We start from the raw sequence: 27,149 nt of genomic DNA, 5'->3' as shown, positions 1-27,149 counted from the left end.
GGTAAGTGGAGTAGGCTCCAATAGAATATCGACTGACGAGAGATGACTTCTATCGACAGTCGACATAAATATGCCGGCCTGTTCGAATCGGATATACACAGGCTGATCTCGGAACGCGACATACTTAGGTGGATCACTACGGCGGGTTCTAACACCCTGTGTATGGTGGTCGCTATCCGGGCGGATATAAAATATATCCGCCACCAGCTTGGTTATGAACCACCAGCTTGGTTATGACAATACAGATAATAATAATAATATTTTTTAAGTTATTATTTCCTTACCTTTTATTTTTCTGGATAGACGATAGGAAATATTGATGGATCAAGTTATATTGGTGGGTAGTCTTAACAACTTATAAGGTATTGTTCATTTAGAAAAGACCTTCGTTATAATCAATTACATGTCATAATAAATTAATAATAATTAATTTGTGTCATATAGGTCTCACAATAAATTATTACGACACTGGTCTAGTACACAGCCTAGATGTCATTAGAGGACACAAACCATATTTGTGTTTTTCAATTGGAAATATGATTAAGTGTGTCAATGAATTTAAAATTTATCCCTGACATCGCGATAAGTTTGTATTGTTACATCTTAGAAAAGAAACTCGGTAAACAGTGACTTACCATACTCAAGGAAGAAAAAAATATAAACAAAGAATATAATTGTAAAGTGTATATAAAATATTTATGTTAGACTGTTGTATCTACCTTTAGACATATTATATATTTTTGTTATAATGGAATACAATAACATTGGGGAAAAACCATAAAACCCGCTAAAAGGAAAACGTGCATTAGACATAAATGGGAATTCGAAACAAGACTTTGCATTTATCATGGGATCTACCACTTAGAGGATTACAATGAGACCATATCGATGTCGTCTTGCCATTATCCAACTTCCACGTGGGATTGGTATTACATCTCGTAATGTAGATTTTTTTATACGGTGGGAGTGGCATCCAATAAAATGTCGACTGACAAGAGATGATTATACCTCGTCAGTCGACACAATTATGCCGGCTTGTTGGATATACACAGGCTGATTTCTTACGCGACAAACTTAAGTAGTTCACTAGTAATATAGTCTTCCAAACCATAAATAGACAAAAAGACAATAATTTAGGTATGATTAAAATAATTTTCCAATCCTCTTAATTCTATTACAAAATAAGGCATTTATTTCTCTTGGATGTCTGAATGCGTAGCATCGCGCCTATTCCGTTGACAATCGGAACTAAATTGCTTGTACTCGGAGTCAACAAGTTAGGTTATAAAATACTGTCTAGTGTTTACGCGACTTAACAGCTAAGAATGTAGGAAACCAAGGGACCGTTTTCACAGACCTCCCTTTAACCGACAAATGTTCTAATTACTAATTGTTACTCACGTGATTTTCACCATTTGAATATTTAAATTTGGAATTTATTTGTTTTTTTTTTAGAATAAATTTGCCATGCAGGCGATTGTACTATGATTTGTGTTTTTTACTATCGCTGGCTTTAAGGCTTATATTTCGGAAAAATGTCTTGTAAAGTAAGTATGTGGACATTGACAATATTTTATTAGTATTTTCCAAAATAGTTTCAAACATTATATTACTAAAAACGACAAACAAACCCGATGAAGCTATCGCAAGCATGTTTTAATTGCGAGATGCAATCGAATTCACATAGTATAACTTAACCGTCCATACACAATAGTCACGCAAACACCAACCTTACGCCTATCGAAATAAGGTCGACATAATCATCAGTTTTATCAAACAGAACTTTTAACAAGCCGTTGGATGCACTCTAGGTATTATCTGGGATCGACTCGTTACGGACGACACTTCAATACTGCTGAGACTTTATATCAGATATACCACGTTGATTTTTTTTAAAAGGTTCTTTACGCGGCCAGTTTTGCAACTTGATTTTGTTGGGACTCGCTTGGATATTCCTTTTTTTGGTTAGATAAATAGGCGTACGTGTTTTTAGCGAGGAAAATAAGCGGGTCCCTTGATGGTTACTGGTCAGTGTTTATGAACACCTACAAAGACATTAATTATAATGTTTGAGGTTTTTTTTTTGTTGATAGCTATCACTACAGTTTCTACACTTGTATAAAGTTTAAAAATGTGAGCAAAACATGGAATACTAATAGAAGTCTGCGATATTTTTTAGCAAAATTAATTTTTACGATTCTGTACCATATACCTATATTATCTACCTATTCTTTTACTTTGGCAAAAAGGCTACCTTGTCCGCATTTTAATAAAAAATAATTGTATTAAAAATATTTCGACAGCGGCCGCGTTGAAGAAACTAGGTCAGTTAGGGCAGAGAGCCTTAAAAAATCTATGGAATGTTTCATAACACAAATACATTTAACCTTAATTAACTACGAGTGTGCATCCGGAACAGTACTTAAATAACCAATTAATATTATAATTAACACTTAATTTATATTTGTTATTGTGAATGTAAGTGTGTTGCTCAACCACGCATAGCGCGCACACATAATACACATTTATAAATAAAAAAATGGAAGTCTTGAAATATCACCTCATCCAGTATCCAAACTTGTGGAAGAGATCATGGAATACACATTTATATATAAAATGCCTAGGTTTAGAAATATCGCCTCATTCAGTATCAAGCATCGGTAACAGATCTATAGAATCTGTTCTCTGGGGTGTAACACCCAGGTCAGGCAATCGAAATGAGTGAGTTTGATTAAAAAATGGCTTCAATTAGGCGTTGTGTTACGCTGATGTTCCAATGTTGTATAAATAGTACTTAAGTCTCCAATATCCGTTTACCTTGAACGTCTTCAAGTAGTCTGACATAACTCTAATTATTTCCATAACTATATAAGTACATACAATAATACGATACATCGTATGCGTTTTTCTTGTGCGATTTGTTCGGGGCTGAATTCTACACGATACTGTGATATCAGTTAGACGGCGCTGTTAGACGTAAAAACTAACTAATTCGTTACCTCAACGTGTTTAAAAGAGTGTGTTGCGTTGACCCCACAACGTTCAAGAGCAGGTGGAATCTAAGAACACACAACAGATCCACATATTCTAAAATAACAAGTTTAATCAAAACAATTACAGTGAACAAGCGATCTCTACTCCTCATTTCAATTCATAAATTCACGTTTCGTTAAACGCAGTGTAGTTGCAAAAACCGCATTATTCATAAGGCTGTTACGTTGGGCCGCAGTAATCAATTAATACGAGATCGCCACCGTGGAGGTATGGACTATGGAGATCCGTCGCGTTGGACTTTTTGTCAAAAATACCTCGCCCAAAGGCGCCGGTTGCAATAAATTATTGTTTTTACAAAATTTGTCGCTGATTTCTTACGTGGTTGACTGTATGTAGTTTTATTTTGTAACTAAGAAATTTTATCGTAAGAAGTCTACGTGTCTGGGATGTAAATGCGATTTTATATTTAAATTTCGAGAGTTACCTCCACTTTTATATTGAATTTAATCATGATAATATTCTTTACAGAGACCGTTGCTAAGATATTACTGAATTAAAAAAAAATATGCCACAATTCAACTTTTATCGTTTTTAGAGTCTTATAATTGATAGTACTTTCCATAATTTTATTGCGTTAGATACCAGGGTATCATAACCAGGAGCTATTATAAATCCACTCTGCACACGCAACGCAGTTTCATAAGCAATATAATATACGCATTGCAATCTGCGAATTCATTTCATTAGACAATACATTAATAACGCTAGAGAGTCTATACATCACAATTTACAAGTACAGTGCAATTAAAATGCAAATATTCGAACAAGTAGAACTTGTTTTGTGTACTAGCCGGTTGCTATTTATCTTGAGATTGCTTAACGATTGCCAATAGTTACAGTAACTAAGACTTGCCTATCTGATGAATTGATCCCTATGCGAAAGGTATGTTTCGTTGCGATTTCAGGAGCCTTATTCTCTATCCCGCACGTTATTTTGACAGTGCGTAACAAGCACGTAACACAACCCATCATGTTTAGTACTATAGAAATTTGGCTTACAGAATACCATTCCACACACATTTCTCGAAGATAACATGACACGGCCGCGTTACGCATTTACACTATCATACAGAATAAGGGCCCAGCTCGTTTCCGCATTTTTAGACTCATATGCCAGAGTCCTGGGTAGGTATTACTGATGTGGTGATCTTTGCTGTAAAGATGTCTGTTTTGATTTATTAATTAACTTTTGCTCGCGGTTTTGCCTGCGTGTAAGAATTTTTCCAGGATAAAGTTCCGCTATGTAGTTTTTCCTGATATGACATCATAAGCCAGAGTCAAACCAAATTTCATCTATTGTGTAGTGTTCGAGTTTATTGCATCTGGACGAATAGACAGATGTGGCAGGGGTGTGTGTTTTAAATTATGTTAGGATATAATTTTACAGCATAGTCAAATAACATCGTAATCTATATTGTATTCCAGAAAGATATATTTTTCTTGTCTCATTTTTTTAAAATAGATGCGCCGTTAATATTTCTGTAAAGAAAGAAAATTATTTAATATTAAAAGTATGATTTTATATGGCACACTATAAAAATATGCCGATAAATCAAAACTCATACGTCATTGACATGCATTAATGATTAAGCACATAGATCATCCTTGCTTGTTGCCACTGGGTGCCATTATAATAGCTTGTAAGTTCCATATCCATGTGTTGGCTTCGAGCAAAAATAATTAATTTCGTGATAGAATAATTAATTAAAGTACGTAATTAATCGCGAAAAAATAAAATGAACATTCAACAACAAACGGCACGTCACCCGACGTCACTTCTTGTCAGTTCGTTTAGAAACTACAAATGATTTCTTTTCACGTTCTTTTCAAAGGAACCAGTCCAATTGGGAGTGCCTAATGAACTCAAACACGTTGACAGCAGGATCCGTCCGGACCCGCTCTTGACCTTGGGGTCCAAATATAGCCAGTGATGGCATAACGAGAAACTTTTCTTTTATTTTCGATAAGTTACGTTTTATGTGCAAGCTGTTTGGTAGGTTTTGTATGATACGAGTATATTGTATATGGGTATTTTTATAATCTCGATATAGGTATTAAGTGATTCGAAACCAGAGGGACCTTTTTTTTTCTTTTTTTTAGTGATCCGAAGCCAGAATATCCTGGCCACGGTTGGTAAATAAAGGCGTGGAGTATTTTTATTGATCAAACCGTTTTAAGGATTAAAAATATTTTTGATCGTTTTGCTGGATATATGTTACTGTAGGGACACACTGTATGTATTTAATAGATTTTGTATTTTGATGAATTTACGTTTTAAAGGTGTACGGGAGTGCGCTCCCTAGCTTCAGTCGATCGTAGTGGCGAACGATAACATTTTTTGAAAAGGAAGCTGATACAAGTACTTATACTGATTATAATTAGGTTTTAGCCCACAGTGTAATAATATTTATTTTATTTATTAATGGTATAATTCATTTTAATAGTTTAAATATATTAAAAAAAGGGCCGCAAGAATCGGGTTATATGGACACTTCACCACTGGTACACAGTACCCTACACATTGCATATGGTATTAAGTGTTAATAATTGTGTAACTTTGGTGACCAATAGTTTTACGAATCAACCACCTCTGCAGTTTATTTGCAATCTCTTGAGAGCCAAGTGAGGGCATTACAAAGAACATTAAAAATAAAGTATTCAATAATTAAAACCCTTCATTCCTTGAATGCTACTGCTGTACCTATATACCTGTATATATAGGTAGATAGTTATTGCAATCATTGGTAGTGATATGGCTCACGTGACGTAAACAGTCTTTGTGAGTTTCATAAGAAATCTGCTTTTAATATTAATTTTCCTTGATGTTTTGCGGTTTTTAATGTATTATTTACCCGTATGCCGACAAACATCAAACGCAAATTGCATACTCGTGTAAATGTTTACAAATCGCTTAAGAAAAAGAGACCGCTAATAATTTAAGTATTGTTTACACATTTAAATATAATATTAGCTTCTCATTTACCTTCATTTATAGTTTTATTTTTCCTCTTCCAGTTCTAATTCCTCTTTAAAGTTCTATAATATAAATATAATTCCTCTGGCAGTGTGCATGGCAGCCAGTAATCATTTCAGCAGAACCATCTACTTATAACCTATCATCTACCAGAAAAGAAAGTCTAAATTCATTACAAATACCGAAAACCAATATATCTGGCGAAAAAGAAGAAAAGAGAATCCAATCCTTCTTTTAGGTATTGATTTAAAACAATTTGCATAAAACCATTCACATTCTGAATTTAATTGGAATTAATGTATAACATTTGTCGTTAGTATTGTAAGATTTATCTACGGTTTAGTTATTCCAGTAGAGAACACAATAAACATAATAATTAGATAACAAAGGTTAGTACTGTTATCTCTGATCGGGGCAGCCTGTTGCGCGCCACTGCCTATCTTATCTATAATTATGCACACGTCGAAATTATTCTGTCCTTGCATTAATGTTGGCTTGGCGGTAATTGTTGAATTATTTGCACTAGACTCGGGTTTTATTGTTATTGTTTGCAACTTGGATTTTCCTTTGTCTTTAAGTTCTTCTTATTAAAATAGTCAGAAGTTAATAAAAGGTTTTTAAATAAATTTAAATAAATAAAAGGTAGAGGTTTTTTTTTAAATTTCTAGATTATATTGGTCTGTTTCTTTTATTTAGTTAAGTTAGTAAAATTGCGTGTTAATATTACTATAGATTACCTAGATACGTGTTGAATAATGCAGATACTTAACGCCATTTTTATAAAGGCATGTGTAGTGTGCGTATCTCGAAGATTCTTTATAGATGTTTCCTACAACGTCAGGGATTTAGAACAAAGGATCTTTCTTTGTTGACGTCATATCGGACACTCAAAGTCAAATCTTTATGTATAAAACACCTGGCGATTCCACGTAAGGAAAGGGATGACGTAAGCAGTGGGTTTTACACAGCAGAAACACGTTAACATTTAGGCATTTCAAAAGAATAAATTCGTAAAATACTTAACGTTAATCACATAATTCTTATATTGCAGCCAACATACTAGTAAATATGCGATCTAAATCTTTTTAGATGACAATCGCAGTTCAGGAATTAAGTTATAATTGGTGTTGGTGACTACGGTCTTGCCGTTTACTTATTCGCCATTAAAAACCTTGCACTCAGACAAATCATAAAGCCCAAAGGACAAAGGAACTATGCCCATACAGCCGCGCAATTCCTACTTAATTTACAAGGGAAGCAAGGAGTGCCCATGTTTAGCAATTCGGTACACAATACCAACCGGATCGTAGAACAATCGAACAAAGCGGATGGCGGTATTGTGGCGAATGTGGGCCAGCCGCGCACGCAAGGACGCCGGCGGTTTGCGCAGATGGATTGTCAGTCAGTTGTGTCAATAATTAGGTAATAGATCCAGGCATAGTTCTGGCCAAAAGTCTTGTAGTATCAAGAGGAATGAGGGGTACTAAAGGTATTCAAATATTTGAAACTTGTAATGTATGAAGTACTGTTAATTAAACTTTGATTGTGTTGCACCCGCGCAACGGCCTTTTTCGGATAAGACTCTCTGAAGAGTCCTTTACCTTTTATTGAAAGTCCGGTTAAAACCAATTATGTATAACAAGTATGTTTGGCTGGAGGTTTAAAATTAATTACTTGACATTATGGGATTTAACAACTTATGACGAGAATATGCACTACTTTGTAATTCAAAATGTGTGATACTTTTTGAGAACAGGTGGTATTTACCATTTAAAAAGCGAACCTGTTTGACTCGTCATACAGTTACGTAAAAAAAAAATGGAAACATCTGTGAAGTTTTCTCAATGCATCAAATGTTAATCAATTTTCAACACTTTCAAAATTAAAAACTATCGCACATTCGATTCCCAATGCAGGTAAATGAAGACAGGTGGTTTTTCTCAAGTTCTGAATGTACCACCCACGACAACCCGACGATCCTAGTGTGGGTGTAATTTATTTAACTTTTATCTTGTTCGAGATAGCGATCAATTTTAACTCTAACAAAAACCAGCCCCACATGTAAGGGACTCGAACCCTGCTCTACAAGTAAACAAACCGACATTGTATCGCATTACTTACCTTCGCAAAAAGTGAAAGTCGCTGCCAAAAACGGCGAAGTTACATCACTTACCTTATGATTGCAATGGTCTTATTACGTGCGACGTAAGGGTGGTTTTGCTATGTCGTTTAACGCATTTTTTAAACGTAATGTATGATAATCGGCTTTTAGCGTTCTGCGGGCAAATCTACGTAACATTGAATTGTAAATTAGTTGTGTTATTTGAATAGTTGTTGATCTGTTAGGTTTGTTACAATTTTATTCGCTCGTCTCGCATTACCTACAAAGTTATACGTCTTTGTATAAGAAATATATTTGACGGAATAAACTTATCTAGTTTTCTGAAATTCAATAAAATTAATTCTCTAAAATTTAAATAATACATTGCCACTAAGCTTAAAAGCAATACAAGACATCTTATTCCATAAAACTAAATAATTTATCATAAACCAACTAACACAACTTAAGACAAACGTTGGCGATTCACGCAAATGTTTGTACCAAGAGAATCATGTTCCCTCTCGGACAAATTGCAGCGATTCAGAACGACGGAACCGTGCAGTTGGAATATACTGCACTTGTCGGCGCCCTCTATCGAGTCGAAGGTTGCGTCAGTGCTCAGGTTTTTAGGCCGTTAAAGGGCACGATGATTGGTGCTTCGTAGATTACGCTATAGTATAGGTATTGTAAATAAGGACGCAAATGAATAAGGCGAGCCTACTTGGAAGAGCGAACTGGCATTTATTAAGTATTTATTTTTATGTCTTGTCACGTGGCTCACTTCACTTCGATGTCGGCTACCATTGTCTTTTCCATATATATTATAATTCTCTTTGATTGTCTTACTAACTCTAGTCACTGATTATTATTTTGTTTACAATAAATTTATTGTTTGTTAAAGTTGTAATCTTAATTTCATCAATAGGTTTTGTTTTTTATAATTTCTTTTAAAACAGGAAACAGGTTTATGCTAATGTGTTTAAAATTATCGTTTCCAAAATAATGTTAAAGGGATCGAAAAGGCACTAAGTAGTTTTTGATTTATGTGTTTGAGTTTTAAGAAGGCTGATGCTCTGATATCTTTTTAATTTTTTTGTTGAATGTCTAATGTATGGTTATTTTAGATTAAAGGATTAATTTATTAGATGGTTTACAACGGCTTTTAATTTTTCGGACTTTTTGTACGAATAATTTCATATGTTTTCGCGAATGTTTGACATTGAACTAAAACTACTAGAGGATTTTTTTGCAATTTTAATAAAACATAAGTTGTACATGTTGAGGTTCAGAAAGCCTTTGTTAACATTTTTAAAGTACTGCTCGATTCGATATTTAAAAAGATTTAGGATAAGAGATGGCTAAATATTTTTTTATTGGTAAAGTGATTTTAGTCCGGAATGCATAAGGAACCCAGAATATTCTCCATTCTGTTTGTAGAGCTGTTAGTTTTGTATAACCACGATATTCTTGTGTGTTCTTATTTGGTCAAGTTCAATAAAATCATTTATAACGGCCAAATAACGCCACCGAGGTTTAAAGAAATAAAAAACTTCTAAAGAACATAAAACGTTGATTATTTAAAATTTACCAAATGTCATTTTAAATAGCTACATTTAATTCTCGATCTAAGCACGAGCATGTAGAGTTCAATGTAGTTCGTGCTTATAAGTAATATAATAATATCGAATGACGTGACCATTTGGATATAAACAATTTGATGGCAATCCGGTATTAATATTAGATGTCTTTTTGATTTATGTCCGTGGCTCTCAAGGAGGACCGTTAATTTCCTACATATTTCTATGGATTTAATATAAAAGTCGCCCTCGGCGAAGTTGTAGTTGTTACTTTAAAGCAGGGATAAATCAAAAGGAATCCAATTTTAATTTCGCAGGCACTTTAAACTGAAAAATATATACATGAATAAAAGAGTTTTTTTTTCGTGAGTTCGAACTTAGATACGAACGTGGTGATTTATAAAATATTTTCAATACATGTAACTGTATAAAAACATATTTAATAATACTTTTCAAGTAATGTCGATTTGCGCAAGGTTTTTATCGCTAAAATACCGAGTAACATTAACATGACAAGCTTTTTGTCTCGATTATAAAGGAAACCTGTTAAAAATGTGCATTTTGACATTGAGATGAACTCACACAATCAGTGCGCACACGCAGAATATTAAACGGAGGTTATTAACGTGTGACAATGCATCGTAGGAGCAGTGTCAACGCCCACCAGAAGCCGATGGCATGCAAACCGACTATAAAATTATACGGACAATCAGACAAATGTTTCTGCTGATACGGTCTTGTGTTTCTTGTAGTTTTTATTTTAGTTTAACACTGTAGATGCGTTGGAGTAAGAGTTATTTTTGGCTTCGTTTTAGTTTGTGACTATAGTCTAACCAATTTTGAAGCCGCTATTATTAGTTCTGCCTAATATTGTAATCTAGATTAGTTAAAAATATATTAGCCGTCAACCGTCAAATACGATAGAAAATATATTTACTCTTTACCCGTACTAATGGTTACCCATTAAATGTATTAAACATTGAATACTACCGACTTGTATTGTTAATAAAAGAATTCCCTAACACGATAATAAAATGCAAAAAATGTCTTCAGTTAACAAAGCTATAAAATCAACATTTCTGCTTGACAGTACAAACAATAGTATATGTGAGTGTGAACCAAACTCAGTGGGAGAGGGCGTTTGTACACGAAGCTCTTATGAATGTGTTAATTAAATCAACTGTACCTGTTTGGAACGTTTATAAACTTAATGTTTCTTCTGTTATGGACACTAGACTGGGTTTTTTGCTTTTATAAATTGTTAGAGGTTCTATGTTCAGTATAAATGTCATTGAAGTGTTTGATGTGGGTCGTTGAGTACAATAGTATTTTTCATTGCCTAAATTTTTGTACATTATAAATATTAGTATCTAAATTGGTAGTTTTAAATACCTCTGGACATCGATAAGGATATCTTGATAAAAAACGTTAAGTAAATTAATAGGATGCTGTATTAAGTGGTAAAAAATACCAACAAAAAATCCAGACAAATTAAGCAGTCCATATTAACCCGTCATCAATTATGAAATGCAAAAAGAAATGATAATACATTCGCCATAATTCGAACCCACTTATCATGATGTCACCGTGCGATTAAAAAACATCGAGTAACGAATATAAACACTATGACATAAGAAATAATTTTCTCCCGAAACCGGTCTCACAGCTTGTTTTAATTCAAACATAAATTTGGAAGTTAATGCATTTGTGAAATGACATTCTGGTGAGTTTTTGTATTGGACCATACCGGTGTAGTGTGGTGGGCGACAAGCGGAGCGGGTAGCGACTATATAATTAGGATACAGGGTGGAATTCAATACACTATTTTTAAGAAAAGTACTAAGTTAATGGTATATAATAATTCCATAAAGAAATATTAAAAAAAATACTAAATGGCGACATGAAGTATATTTGCTAACTAAGGAAAGTCTGTCACAAATTTTTGTAATTTTTATTTTGCTTTCTAAATGCTAAAGAATTTTTTTATATCATTTACCGAGTTCATATTTTTCGAAAAAACAATGAGTTCAATTCCACCGTTATATTATTAAATATTAGACAGTAAATATTACACGTTGAATTTATAAAGAGATAATTAGTCAGCATCGGCTTCGTAGATCATCACACGTTTTTAGCATTCATACCTATGTACTACCATTTCGTAATCCTCTTCCTCAAAGCAAACATTTTGTTGTAGATTGTTGTCATAGAAGTTTTTAACGATTCGTTATTTAATCCGATACTAAGTAAAGATTTTTATTGTTATTTACGCTAAAATCTTTTTGCTTTAACAACGATCTTTAATACATTTGTAAGGTCACCCAGCCTGGTTCGAAAGGATTGCATAGTTACAATATGGATGAGAAAGGAATCCATGCATCGAACTCATCTTGACATTAAATTTAAGATCAAAAGGTTACATTAAGGTGGTTTAAAGGTCAAGGACATCCAGTGCATGTTTTAACATTAAATGTCGATAGAGACATTCGATTTTTCAGTCTATTGTTTATGTCATAGGTAAGCAAAGAAGTTTTGATCACCACAATGTTGTCTTGCTAAATTTGACGAAGACTTAAAAACTTGCAAAGCTTAGCGTTTCAGTCTAGATTCGGGTGTTAATGTTATATATGTATATTACACGTTTTGTAAAGTAAAAAAATTTATGATTACATAAAACATACAAAATAATTGACTCGAAGTTTGCCAAAACTTATTTTTATACTTTATTTACATATATTATAAAATTTATCCTAATTCAAATTATCACGTATATAGAAGCGCATAATTTGATAACATATAAAATACACGCGGTAAATTCGCGCTCCATTTGACCAACCATTAAACCATTTATTTGAAGCTCTGCTCTTCACTAAACCCGAAGCCTTAATATAAAAAGAGAAACGATAATGGCTGACTCGGATTCAGAGTAACATTCGAAGGCGGGGGGCGTTAAGGCGATACGCGATTAATATTAACCCGTGGCGTAAGAAAAAGCGATAATGTCCATATTTATACGTAATTGCGGGCTTCACGGGAGTGTAATGTATAAGTTATTCACGATACGCTGTTTATATTTCCTGGATTTATTACGGGAATCGGAACGCAGCGGGATCTTTTCTTGTGGTCGATATTATGTTTTAAGAAATTGTTTAGTTGTTAGTCTCGGGATGTGAGTAGTTTTACAGCAATAAGCATTTTGACATGCGAAAGTCTGTCTAATAGGCATCATAATTTTGTCTGCTGTCAAGCCTGGTCTCGATTGGAATGACGTTGTAGTCAGCTCTAGATGTTTTAATACAAGTCTCGCATAGTGCGACAGCAATTAATAACTCTATGTTATGAAGTATTCTTACACTTAAGTCATTTTAATATCACATTGCCAAATAGTTGAAAAATATAACTTCTTAAAAGCATAAAATGAGTCGCTTAATCAATTTATGTATCTTATATTGTGGGATAAAATATTTTACTGAATTAGTAAATTTAATTTACAGAAATAGCTTTGAATGACGAGACGAGCTTGCCGTTCGCCTAATGATAAACTACTGTCCATAAACAATATAAACACCATCCAACACCTTGAATTACAGAGTATTGTTTGGTATCTCACTGTGCTCGCCATCTTATTAAAAATATTTAAATATTAAAAATATCCAAGAGGTCACAGTATCTGAATACTCGCCACTAGTTTGAACTATAATCGGCTTACACAAGTCTTTACATTAAATTATCTCACAGTGCCTTCATTCATCCTCTAAAAATAGCCGACATCCATTAGCGTTCGCATTGTATGTATTGTGCTATAAATAACGAATAAAAACATTTTGTCCTGCTAGATATTAAATTAACTGACAGCTTGCACTGGAGTTTTGTGACAACGTGCCTTATTATGTACGGATAGAGTGCAAGTTTCTTCAGCCGTAGGTAGTGAAAGGTTACCCGCACTGGATATCCTTGTACAGATTGCCAGAGCTGAAAATGTTTTATTAATTGTGACCGCATACTTTGAGTTATTAGGCCCTTGATCCATGTTGAAAGATTTATCGAATCCTGTTTAAATTGGTTTTGCTTATTGAATGATAACCTTGTGCGAGCTTGTTGTGAAGTAATTGTTTTAATTATATTCCAGAGGCAATCAGTTGTTAGACCAACAATTATTGCGTTACTTTACTGCGAATTGGTTAGGACTGATAAATATTTTGGGTCATTGAAAAATCAATGTAACTAGAAAAACAAAAATTACATTTTCGATTTTAAAGATTTATTTCATTACATTTTATCTTTGTGGGTGACGAAATGTGTTTTATCGAGTGTGGTTAAACCAACTTAAGTAAAATTCTCCCAAACTTCGACCACCAGGGCTACGGGGCAAGGACAATTAACCTTTATAGTATGACATAATCAATAAAAATTGAAGTAAAGTTGCCATTTTTTTCACAACGGTTTTTTTGAATTAACACTAGCAACTTTTAAGTCGATTAAGGCCAACACAACTATAAAAAAAGGATTTCTGTAATTACCAGAGGTTTATAAAAATAAGCATATGATACGTAGCACAGGCATCAGACTAAGCCAAGCAGAATATTACAAAACATATTAAATGTTAACCAGGGTCGTAAAAAATGAGAGCGCATGTTATCAAGATCCTATGACGTCATAAAGGCAAAAGCTCCCGTTCAAAAACACTTTTATAAGCTTTTACAAGCTTTTATACGTCATAGATTTTAAATATCATAAGATATAGTCTATTAAAATTACTTAATGAGTGGCCTTGAATGCATTCTTATATTGTAATTATATCTAGATTTTGCACACGAATCCACCCGGTATGCTTTTCTATTCTAAAACATATTGTTGTTTTGTAAAATCTTTCCTTTCCATGTTGTCTTTTTAGAAGTTGAATTTTGTCGTCACACATTCTGCAATGCGATAATGAAAACAGTTGATATTTGACCTTGTGTAACACAATTTGCTTTGTCACGAACAGTGTCGAGTTATTAGATTTAATTTCGCGAGAAATGAGAGTTCGATTATTATTTATAAAAAAAGTAGTCTGTTTTTGCGGCTTCTATAGTACCCCCTATTGAGCGTACGGAAGCTGATTTGGTGCAAGGCCGGTCTATAATATCTTTTTTATACCCATACAGCTATAGATAGCCTAGTTGGTTGTGGAACTATTTGAGACGAATGTTCACAGGTTCAAAATTCAAAGTCACGCACATTTGATTTTTCTAAAGTTATATGTACATTCTTTGTGATTTGTCACTTGCTTTAACGGTGAAGGAAAACATCGGGAAGAGACCTGCATGCCTGAGAAGTTCTCTATAAGAAAGAAAAAACAACACGGTATACTAAGGCCTAATCCCTCTCAGTAGTGAAGGAGCCCCGTGTTCGGCATGCAGTAACTGTCATAATTATGAGTAGTGCACTATCGAGAAATTCTACGTAATTGATTAATATTATTTTATACTTAGGTTCACTGTTAGTTTGTCGTCAAAGGGAAAAAATCTCTGTTACACGTTATCCGTGTAAAATACATTTCACAGCGAATTTCACACGTACCAGACAATTTTCCTCATTAAATGACGTCACAGTAAAAGCAATTCTCATTCATTTGCGAAAGTCATATCAAATCTATAACATATTTACGATATAATCTGCGAAAGTGGATCAGCGTCTCGCATTACTTGTGTTTCACCGCGGAAAAGCCGTTTTATTGCTGCGCCCGCGCCGCGTCTGGGTTTCACTCTGCGGCGGATGTGAAAACGTCTCGTTTGAGATGAAAAACGGTGTATTAATTGTTAGTTTATAGTGCTATCTCTATGGTTAGTGACTTTTGTTTCTTACGCAAACATAAATTAACGCATGAACACACATGATGGTTATTCACGTCCAATGTGATGATGTGATAGAACCCATAGACTTATTCTATATAAATTCTAATTTTAAACAACCCAAATAAACAAAATAATACATAATAATTTAGTAGTTTTGTATATTGGGACTTACTTCGTAGAGTTATTGGTATAGTAAATAGTTCCTAAAGTACGGGGAAGGTGTAAAATAGTAAAGGTAAAATTTTCTATTATAACACACACATGCATGCCTTTTATTCCCGAAGGGTTACAGAGGCGTGGCTAATGCACCCACTCCCCGCAATGTGTATTGCGTCATATAATAAGGAGCGATCTTATCGCCATATTGGGCACAAATATCAGACTCCGGGCGGACAGTGAGTAGAAAAACCCGATATCATTGCCCTGCCTGGGGATTGAATCCGAGACTCTGGAACTACAACCGTACCGCATTTCCTTTCCTATTACAAGTTATGAATAATATCTTTCTTTTGTTTCAGAGTTAAAATGGCGTTGTTATGGTGTGTGGTGGCATGCGCGCTGACGGTTGCGCATGCGCAGTCCAATTATGGATCTCAGGCGAACAACATAGAGTATCAGGGTGATCGGCTCCCCGAACAAACTGTACTTGACGGGAAGGTCAGTAGACTAACACGTAACTATTACTTCTCGACCGCTTTGACCTTTTGCTGGGCACAGGAGTTTAGGTTAATCTTCCCATCCTCCCCACCCTCCTCCTTATAGCATTTGTATACCTCTTTATCCACTTCTTGTTAATGTAGTGATAAGCATGCGGATACCTTGTGGATTGAATACCCAAAATAATCTCCCAACCAAGAGAATAGTAATTGCATCCTATCTGCCTCTCTGGGATAAAGACCTGACATTATATTAGAATAAGAAAAGTGTGTCGGTGGCGTAGTTGTATTGCATGTCCGGTACAATAGCGCTCTGAGGTCCTGGGTTCGAATCCAGGGTCGGGCAAAGTGATATTTGGGTTTTTCTGCTCAGTATCAGCCCGGAGTCTGGAATTTGTGCTCGATATGGCGATAGGCTCGCCCCCTATCACATCATGGGACGGAACATACTTGGCGAAAAGTGGGTGCCCTAGTTGCGCCTCTGCATACCCCTTCGGGGATAAATGCGTGATGTTATGTATGTATGTATGTAAGAAAAGTGTCGATTAATTGATAAATAAAATTAATTGCTAATAGGTTAGTTATTTCCAATTATATCTGGGAGTGAATAATAATATCAATCTAGGTATTTTTTCTTTTTAACCTCTCAATCTTAGTACCCCGTTTTGGTATTAAATTATAAATCCATATATATCCCATATTGGTCCTTTAAGTGAGACATGAAGAAGCAATTACGCAGGCGCCGCGCAATTATGGCGGTACGCTGGCGGTTGCGGCTGTCGTCACACATTACGTTGGACTGCAAAGTACAGTCAGCCAGAAAAGTAGCTGAACGAATACAAAGTTCAAATCGACTTTAAACTTTCTTACTTACTTACTACTTACTTTATTCAATGGTATAATTAATTCAAATGAAATTAAGTCATCAAATCACTGTAAAAACAGTATACTGTCTTCCTGTTCGCGTGAGTAACATTAAAATTTTCATGTTATAATTAAAATCATTACCGTCATTACGAAATTACAGTGAATACGGAACAATTACATACCGGTTTGTATGGAGTTCACTCATCGCAAGCGACAACGGTATTGCTTTCGATTTCTATTACACTTAATTAAATCGTTTGATCGCACAATTCATTAATTACAGTTATTCCTTTTCTCATTAATTTTGTGAGGTAATAGTTTTGTTAATCATTGGATTAATAGTATCTTGCATATAGTTGTGGCGCTCTACGGCATGTATGGCTGATTCAATCAGGGTCAGTAACATTGGCAGAGGTCCAAAAACCGCCGCCATCTTTCTTAGTCTTTATTGCATTCTTTAAACGCGTTGACACTGCTAGTTTGCCGTGCTAGGATGAAAAAGTGACGGAGAAATGGTTTATTTTGATCACATTTTCATTAAACATTTGCCTGGTTATTGGTTTTATTTAATTTATGTTATAATAAATGCTAATATTCGTGAAAAAGTCTGTTGAAGTAAACGCAAAAATTGCTGAACCGATTTGGATAATATTTTGCGTACGAATAGGTCTTAACTTGGATTAAAACATAGGCTACTTTTATCTCTGTAATTTGTTCATGCGAGCGAAGCCGCGAACAACACGTATAGCATAAAGAGAAACTTGACTGAGACCCGAATTTTTATTATGATTGCATTAATAAAAATGTAGTGGCCAATAACAAAAAGAAGAATTGTTCGTTCCATTATATCGGTATCGAAATGTGTACCAAGTTGGCATTAAGTGTTCTACATTTATTCTACTTTCTTTGATTAGTGTTATTATTAGTATAATTTGAGAAACGTAAAGTGTCTAGCATCTGTATTGTAAAGTTGAAGTGGACCGAATTACGAACTCTCCATCACCTTTAATATGAAATATAAAAAATGGTTGTTTAAAATTATTTCATTATTTAATTCCCTTGTTTTCTTTTATATTAGGTTTTAGGAGTAAAAAGAAACCTAAGTTAAATTCTTTCTGCAATAAAGCCAAGATAAATTCGCAATAAGTTGTATTTCCATATTGCATAGTTTGAAACTCTGGAGACATAAATATACTAATAAATAAAAAAAAAAATTGCATGCTGCCTCTTAGTATTCAAACGTAGTAATGGAGTCGTTATTTCCCGTTTTTGAACCAAACAAACCTATTTAGCTATAAATTCTATTGAGTATTATACATACTACAAAGCCAATAATTAAAACCATTATGTTATACTAGCTTTTGCTCGTGGCTTTGCCTGCGTGAAAAAGTCTTTCTGGTCTGGGATAAATGTAACCTATGTCCTGCTCAGGGTCCCGAACTATCTCCATACCAAATTTCATCCAAATCCATTCGGAGTTTTTGAGTTTATCGTGTTCAGATAGGAACTTTGTTTTATAATTTCTAATGATATGGAAAGCAAACTTCGTTCAACAAAATTGTCAAGAGCCGTCAGTTTTTCGATTTTTATAAAGGAATTACAACATACTTCGACTAAACTAGTCAACAATAAAAAATAAAAATAAAATAAAATACTTTATTTATCACGTAGGCGAACAAAGTTGCACTTATGATACGTCAAAACAAAGAATAAGAATAATTATTATTTCTAAACAACTATTAAAATCACTTATATAACTATGGAGATTTTAAATTAGGGATAAAGTTTATACAAAAGACTAGGTACAAAAGTACGAAGTAACCAGCTCGGGCTGGCAAGTAGGAGGAAATAGAAGGGTAACGCGTCGCGATCCTCACCGGTGAGGACATGAGCCCTAGCCTAGCTAACCTACCAGCCTTTCACTAGCTACCTAAGTGATGACTACCCGAAGAAGAAAGGCAGAAAGAAACTCCGGGCTTTCTTTTTGTCATCAATTGTTCAGTACTTCTTTTGTATTTTTTCCAAGTCTTTCTTGTACATAGTCACAATAGTTATATAAGCTAATGCACGCACATCACCGTTAACATGGGATAAGATGAAATCCAATCGACTAAACCTGGAGCGGCATAAAATAAAATTAGCGATAGCAAATAAAAGAGAACATAGATTCATACTTAAATAACGGCGTACAGCGTGCATTCGCCTACATTTACAATCATAGTTTTCAATCATGAGAAAAGAAAAAAAATAGTGATATTGAACAGGCAAACACAACATGATCGGGTGGTCGTCTTTCAAAAAGTACATTTCATTAAGATATGATATGATTATGTCAAATTAGAACTATAGAAATGTCATTATTATAAAAAAAAAAGCATGTGAGACATGTAACAAAAGACATTTTAGGCAGTTAATTAATTACTAATGTGTGCTAACATGGTGGGTCATTGTGTGCAGGACAAACTTTCCAAACCGTCTTATCATTAAAGTAATCAGATACAGTATAGTATCCTTTACACATTAATTCACGCTTAACATAACACTTGAATTTTTGTTCGGTCAAATTGGTAACTTCGAAGGGAAGTTTATTATAGAACTTAATGCTATTAACTAAGAAAGATTTATTGGTTTTACAGAGCCTATGATTAGGGACAACCAATTTATTTTTATTTCTGGTATTTAGACTATGCAAGTCACTGTTTTTAATAAAAGTACTAAGGTTTTTACGTACGTACATTATATTCTGAAAAATATATTCGGCCGGCAAAGTCAGTATATTCACCTCCTTAAACATTTGCCTAAGGGAATCATGAGAGCGAAGGTTGTAAATAGCTCTAATCGCTCGTTTCTGCAAGATAAAAATGGTCTGCAGATCTGCAGCAGAGCCCCACAGAAGAATACAATAGGACATAATGCTGTGGAAGTATGCAAAATACACTAGCCTTGCCGTAGCCACGTCAGTTAATTGTCTAATCTTCCTAATAGCAAACACGGCAGAGCTCAGTTTACTAGAATTTTTTTTAATATGGGGGCCCCATTGCAATTTACTATCGATTGAAACCCCGAGGAAGACCGTTGAGGGAACTAATTCTAATTTATCCCCATCTAAATCAATATTTAGTTCCTTTTTTTTTATTCAGTAACGAAAATCTGACACATTTCGTTTTTGCGGCATTTAAAAGTAAATTATTAGAAGAGAACCAGTCAGAAATCAAACTAAGTACTTTATGTGGCTCACCGAGATTCTCATCCCTTCTATTTAACTTAAAAATAATCGAAGTGTCGTCAGCGAACAATACTACATCTGCCATATTATCAACCATGTAAGGCAGGTCATTTATGTAAACTAAGAATAGGAATGGACCCAATATGGAACCCTGGGGAACCCCAATTCTAACTGCGGACCCGGCAGAGGAGACGTTGTCGATAAATACTTTTGATTTCGACCTGATAAATATGAAGATATTAGTTTAAGTCCAATTCCTCTAATACCATAATAATGAAGCTTTAAAATGAGGGTTTTGTGATCGACGCAATCGAATGCCTTGGAAAGATCACAAAAGACCCCCAGTGCATCCTGGGATCCCTCCCAAACATCTAACACAGCTTTGACTAAAGCACGTCCAGCATCTTGCGTGGATCTGCCTTTTGTAAAGCCGAATTGTCTATTATGTAAGATCCCATTTTTATTAAAAACACCAGCATTTGGTTAAGCATTAGTTTTTCAAATACCTTACTTAAGGCTGGTAAAATAGAAATAGGTCTGAAATTAGGGGGGTGTTAGAACAACCTGCTTTAAAAATTGGTACTACTTTACTAACCTTCATAAGATCAGGAAATATGCCGTCTCTGACGCAGCAGTTAAAGATTTCCGCAAGAATTGGGGCAATGTTGTCTATTACTGACTGCAACGCTTTAACAGATAAACCCCATAGGTCTTCAGTGCCTTTTATGTTTAAGCTCTTAAATACTTTTATTATATCAGAGTGCGTGACAAACTCAAATTCGAAATTTGGAATCGACAGATCAACATTTTGTTTTAAGAACGACTCAGCTGCCCCTGGTGAGGATGGCAGACATTTTGTCGTTTCAAAAGGTATGTTAGTAAAAAATGTTCAAAGTAATTAGCTATTCTATATTTATCTGAAACTAGCTCGTCATTAATGTTCAATAAAATCTTGTCATTAGTTTTATTTTTGCCAGTTTCAGTATTAATAATTTTCCAAGTAGTTTTAATTCTATTATCTGAGTTTTTAATATGACTACTGATATAGGCAGCTTTAGCATACCTACATACACGTTTAAAAATTTGAGAGTATGTTCTCACATAATTATTAAATTCGACATTGGGTGTAAAGGACCTTCTGTCATATAATTCATAGAGAACATCTCTACTACGTCTAATACCGTTTGTTGCCCAAGCACTGAATGATATTTTATTTTTTAGTGGCACTGATTTTACACTACATGTTTTATTAAATATTTTTGTAATACCATTTAATAATGTTTTAAACATATTATTTGGGTTGTCTGAACCGCAAGTCAGCATAGGCAACACCAAATTAAGCCTAGCACTAAATTTCTGTAGATTATATTGGGTTAGGGGTCTCAATTGTACTATGTTCTTACTTCTATTGCTTTCACAATTCAGTTTGACCATTTGACATGTGTGGTCTGAGCGAACGCCAGCTAATAATTCTTTAGAGTTAATTTTAAAATTTGAAATAACATTATCAATACAGGTAGCTGAAGTTGTAGTTAATCTAGTCGGCTCGAGAAATTGACAGTTTAGATTAAATGATTGAAGTAAATTCAAAAAAAGTCTTTTATCAGTTGAATCCACTAGCAAATCTATATAAAAGTCCCCACAGACTAAAATGTTATTATTAATTTTAAGTTTTTAAGAATATCCTCCATTTTAGAAATAAATGCCAATATACTTGATGAAGGAGGCCTATATACACACAATATAATATAACCACTGGTCTCTGCACACGCGACCTCACACACTCGTTCTACAGAAAGTTTTACAATATCCTGCCTATCCTTGTGAGAGACACCATCCTTGATGAGGATCATGGTGCCTCCACCTTCTGCTGATATCCTAAAGAACGAGCTGGCGACTCTGTAGCCACTAACACTAAATGCCATTTTATCTGCTTTTAACCATGTCTCCGTAAAACATAAAATATCAATATTATATGTTTCTGCTAATAATTCTATGTCAAGTATTTTGCCAGAGAAACGATTTATATTACCAATACCCACCCTAAAGGTCGAAACTAAACTAGACACCTTCGCACCCGTATGAATCTCTTGTTTTTATTTTCCGTGCAAATGTAGGTAATGGCGTGACCGCAATGTACCGTTGGCAGTTTAGTGTTTACGGACGCAGATAATTCAATGGTCGAGGCTTCTCATCTGAATGCACAGCGCTCGGTCCATTCAAGACGTAGGTTTCACTTGTCCACATTGTACGGCACTGTTTTGATTTTATTGAGAAAAAATCTAGTTTGCGCTTGCGCTTGCTGCTTCGTGTAAAAGCAAAGACATTAAACAGTATAGCAGTGTCGAAGCGTCCCTACAACCCGATTCCTACCGGCTTCCCTTTTAGGTTTATTTACGTTTGTCCTAGTTTTTGTTTTTTGTCAAATTGGCCGCGATATGTTAATTAAGGTAATTTTTTGATGCCTCGGGTTACATTTTGAAAAATTTCCCCCTTCGCCACTGCAGTATAGTTGGTTATATTCTTAAAACTATGGGGACTGAAGTTTCCCGAGAAAACAAGTCTACATCACGCTCCGGTCGATAAACTATCTCTACACACCATGTCATCTGTTTTTCTATCGCTGCAATAAAGAAGGTAAAAATAAAACATTAGGGGTTATATCAATTAACATTTTCAATTATAATTCGTTTAAATTAATCTTTATGGTATAAATATCTCATTTAAGGGTCAAACAGGCAAACGAGTAGTAGGTAAACAATGTATAAGTCGTCAAATTGGTCCCAAAATCTAAGATATAGATCAACATACTTTATACTATTTGAATACGATATTTTAAGACTAGTGTACGGAAAAACAATATGCAATAATATAAACTTCAGAAACCGGACTAGTTTAACGTGTCGAGAAAGAAAAAGATGACATCATTCTGTGTCACATAAAAATATATGAGCAAAGCGAAATGTTCAGCTGGATAAATGCGTACAGGGCGGAATGCGCAACAGAATGGGGGGCAGGACCCGCAGTAAAAAGTTATTTTTGTGTTAAAATATGCCAATTTGAAAACTGTTAAATGGTACTCACCATGCAGTCAAATGATGTCGATGAACATGAGCCATGAGAATGCTATGCAGGCCTTTCTTATTGTAAGTAATAATTTACCTAGTTTATCTATCTTTGAAGAAAAAATTATACAACAACGTATAATTTTTACAACATATGCCCTTTTTATGTCTAGATGAGTTAAAAAAACAAAAAAAAACCTTAAGTATATTTTATTACCGTGTCAAGAAAGTAGATAGGATTGTTTAGGTTAATAACAGACATTAATATGTGAGGTTAATACTGTGGTATTTAGAAATTGCTAAGTAATTGGAGTAGTGCGTTACTGGATGGGTTACAAACTGATTTTATTTTTTGCCACGAATTACTTCACTTTGCATTACCCGTGATTTATATTTTCTTTAAAAATGTGTACCTAAGTGGGTAATATTATGCGTGGATAAGGGCTGACAAGGTAAATGGAGTATAGTTTAAAGTCTTGTATTTTTTTTGTTTTTATAAAATTTAAGTAAGATCTTCTTAATGTTTAAGTTGTTTATTAATTACATTTTAAAAGAAATATACATAATTATTGTATTTTTTGATACATTTATAGAAATATAAACTGATTTATTTACAGGATCTATTCGTTCTCGATTACGTTCCTGTTTTATAACATTGTAGACCATTTTAATAGGTCCGATGTGGAGAAGGCATTGAGAGTGCTATCGTTACCGCGCCGTGAATCCCGCTTTATGATGGATTCGAATAGATAGTCCGTGTACCTTGTGCCCCTCCATTACATACTACGATACGGCAAAAGCCACTCAATAAATATTTTAATTAGGCTAATTCCTAATATGAGCCGTGGCGTGTGTATTTTTGGGAATCTTGTTTTGTGAAGTTTAAGTTTTATTATATTTTACACAATGAATAATTGCTATAGACATGCTTGGTAATTTTTTTCGCTGGTTGGCTTAATAGGTAAAGTGAAGTGAGTTTTCTGCCGACATACGCGTAAGGCTTATCTAGTATTGTCTAGCCAGCCTAGATACTAGGACCTGGGGTATTTAGGAGTGGTGGAAATTAGTTCCCATTGACTGGTTGTTGGGCTCTCTATAATTATTAAAAATAAACAAAACAAGAAGTCACTTAAAGACATGACAGATAAAATGTTACCAATCAAATAGTCTTAATTATCGTGGCCTAGCAAAATGCATTCCTTGCGGCGGTTGCGGGCCTGCCCGCAGATAGAAGGGAGACAATTGAAAACTCAGGGTAATTACGTGGTACGAGCTTTATTTTTACACCTCCGCGTTACACTCGGTACTGGTTGCTGGTGTTATGCAACAAGAGTCACTGGCCTGGGGAACTCCGATCCAGGCGAACGGCACGTAGATGTTGCACGTGGCTGGCTCCGGCGGCAGCTCGCCGGGCAGTTGGAAGGCTACGTAGGTGAGCAGGGTGTGCACGTGGTCGGGGTCAGCTCCCGCGACGTTGGTGGTGTGCACGTGGTCGGCTCCGGCGACAGCTCGCCGGCAGTCGGTCGGGGTCAGCACCCCCGACGATGGTGGTACGCAGCTGGACGTGGTCGGGAGGCAGCTCTCCCGTCCGTGATAGTGCACCGTACAAGCACACGTGGTAGCACCGTGGAAGAAGAAGGCACGCCGTAAAGAAGAAGGCACGCTGTAAAGAAGAAGGCACGCCGTAAAGAAGAAGGCACGCCGTAAAGAAGAAGGCATGCCGTAAAGAAGAAGGCACGCCGTAAAGAAGATGGCACGCCGTAAAGAAGAAGGCATGCCGTAAAGAAGAAGGCACGCCGTAAAGAAGAAGGCACGCCGTAAAGAAGAAGGCACGCCGTAAAGAAGAAGGCACGCCGTAAAGAAGAAGGCACGCCGTAAAGAAGAAGTCACGCCGTAAAGAAGAAGGCACGCCGTAAAGAAGATGGCACGCCGTAAAGAAGATGGCACGCCGTAAAGAAGAACCTGGAATCAGAATCCACCAGGTCGGAATGCAAGCTAGGCTTACATTCCGCGCCAGCGGCTCGTGACAGCTCACAAGCCCTGATTCCCAGAATACATGATTAGCGGTTAGTAAATTGGCACACTCACCCTAGCGGGAACAACGACGTGTGTCAATATGTAGTGCCACGGCCAAAGATAATGGCTCAAAAAGGCTGCGGGTCGCGTTGCACGCCTATTTATGCAGGCGCCATTCGGACGTACGTCAGTGCAATGACAATTCATTGCAATGATGATGCTCATTGGTAGTTCTAATTGCGAGGGCGTTAATCATTCACATTATAACCACAGACTATTTAGAAAGACAATAGTAACGTTGACAGAGTATATATATTAGTATAATTGGTAACGTTACATCCTTTCAAAAACATACGCACTAATACATCTATTTTTGTATCGATAAAATGTCTAAGCGTATAGCAAAATATTTAATAGGCATGCAATGTTGCGTGTTGATAACAAGTCTGCTAAAGCATCGGTGACCGTTAGAATGCATAGGTTAGCCGGTAATAGGTCCCATACGTGTTCCAAGTTTATGCCGCAGTGTGTACCAAATTCAATATTTACATAAAGTGTTTTGTGTATTTTTTTATAAAATCTTTGTTGTGAAAAGTATTTTTTTCTGTTGAAATATTTTGATTAATTTCGCAAATTTCGAAATCTTGACAGGCTTTTGTTTACCTGGTTTTTATTTTTAGTTTCATCTAATTAGAATTATAAAAACGGATACTCTGACCTAAACATTGGGAATGAAGGCTAATTGACGTTAAAGTTGAAGTTTATATTTAATGCACAGAGTAAACATTACAAAACATATTACAATTATTACTTCGACGTACGGTATTAAAAACATGTACCAACTAAAAATAAAACATAGTTTGCGCTACATTTATTTATTGCAGGCGTCGGTGTTGACGTATGCAAATGGAAACGCACCCGAGCCCCCGAGGTAACAATTAGCAATACAGATTTATGTTGACGTTTGGCAACTAAAAGAACTATTGGGATTTATAATGGTGCGGATAAATATATATGTATTTTTAGAATCGATCCTGATTGCGCGGCACGGTCCGAAAGCGATTTGTTAAAGAGTCGAGAGTTAAATCGACCTATGTTCAAACTGAATACTCAAGAATATGTGTTTTTAATGTTAAGGCGATACCTCAAGGTCCATTTTCATACATTTTGTTTCACCTTTAATCTGGGTAACTAAACAAGTATTGGCAAGTAAAGAATTTAAATTCACGTCTAGTTAATGATTAGTTCTCGCAGTTGAAAGAAAAACGTAAAAATAATTAATAATCATGGATATTTCGGCCTTTAAAATTGAATTTGACGAAATTTTAAAGGCCGAAATATCCATGATTATTAATTATTTTTACGTTTTTCTTTCAACTGCGAGAACTAATCACTAACTAGACGTGAATTTAAATTCTTTACTTGCCAATACTTGTTTAGTTACCCAGATTAAAGGTGAAACAAAATGTATGAAAATGGACCTTGAGGTATCGCCTTAAGTACAATTTTTTTTTGTATACCATATAAAAACTAAATAAATGAATAAGACTTAAAGTTTCTAGCCTAAAGTTTTAAAGGTACTATGCAGGTTTAATAAACGTCTCATCATTTTGAGGTGTTAATTATTTTGTCTCATAATAGCTGGTTACCACACTGGTGATAAAGTCTTCCTATCCGGCATAGAACAGTACATTTGACATGCCTATCTTATAAATATTAGATACCCTGGTTAGATATCCCGAACGAAATCAGATAAACTTTTTATGAAGTCAACAA

The 27,149-nt window shown here is 35.0% G+C and overlaps 1 protein-coding gene across 4 annotated transcripts in view; it reads left to right on the top strand.

The window, feature by feature from the left end:
* LOC115450468 overlaps window positions 1-27,149 on the top strand; it is an 88,600-nt gene that overhangs the window by 48,401 nt on the left and 13,050 nt on the right. For all 4 annotated transcript variants that reach the window (XM_037444427.1, XM_037444430.1, XM_037444431.1 and 1 more), the window contains one exon: window positions 16,062-16,200. In XM_037444427.1, coding sequence (XP_037300324.1) covers window positions 16,069-16,200 — 132 coding nt within the window. In that variant the 5' untranslated portion in view covers window positions 16,062-16,068. The remainder of the gene's footprint in view (window positions 1-16,061; window positions 16,201-27,149) is intronic.

Source organism: Manduca sexta, chromosome 28 (genome assembly GCF_014839805.1).
Source record: "Manduca sexta isolate Smith_Timp_Sample1 chromosome 28, JHU_Msex_v1.0, whole genome shotgun sequence".
In the NCBI taxonomy this organism is placed as follows: Eukaryota; Metazoa; Arthropoda; class Insecta; order Lepidoptera; family Sphingidae; genus Manduca; species Manduca sexta.
Note: the sequence above shows the minus strand (reverse complement) of the source record. Positions and strands in the feature narration are given on the sequence as shown.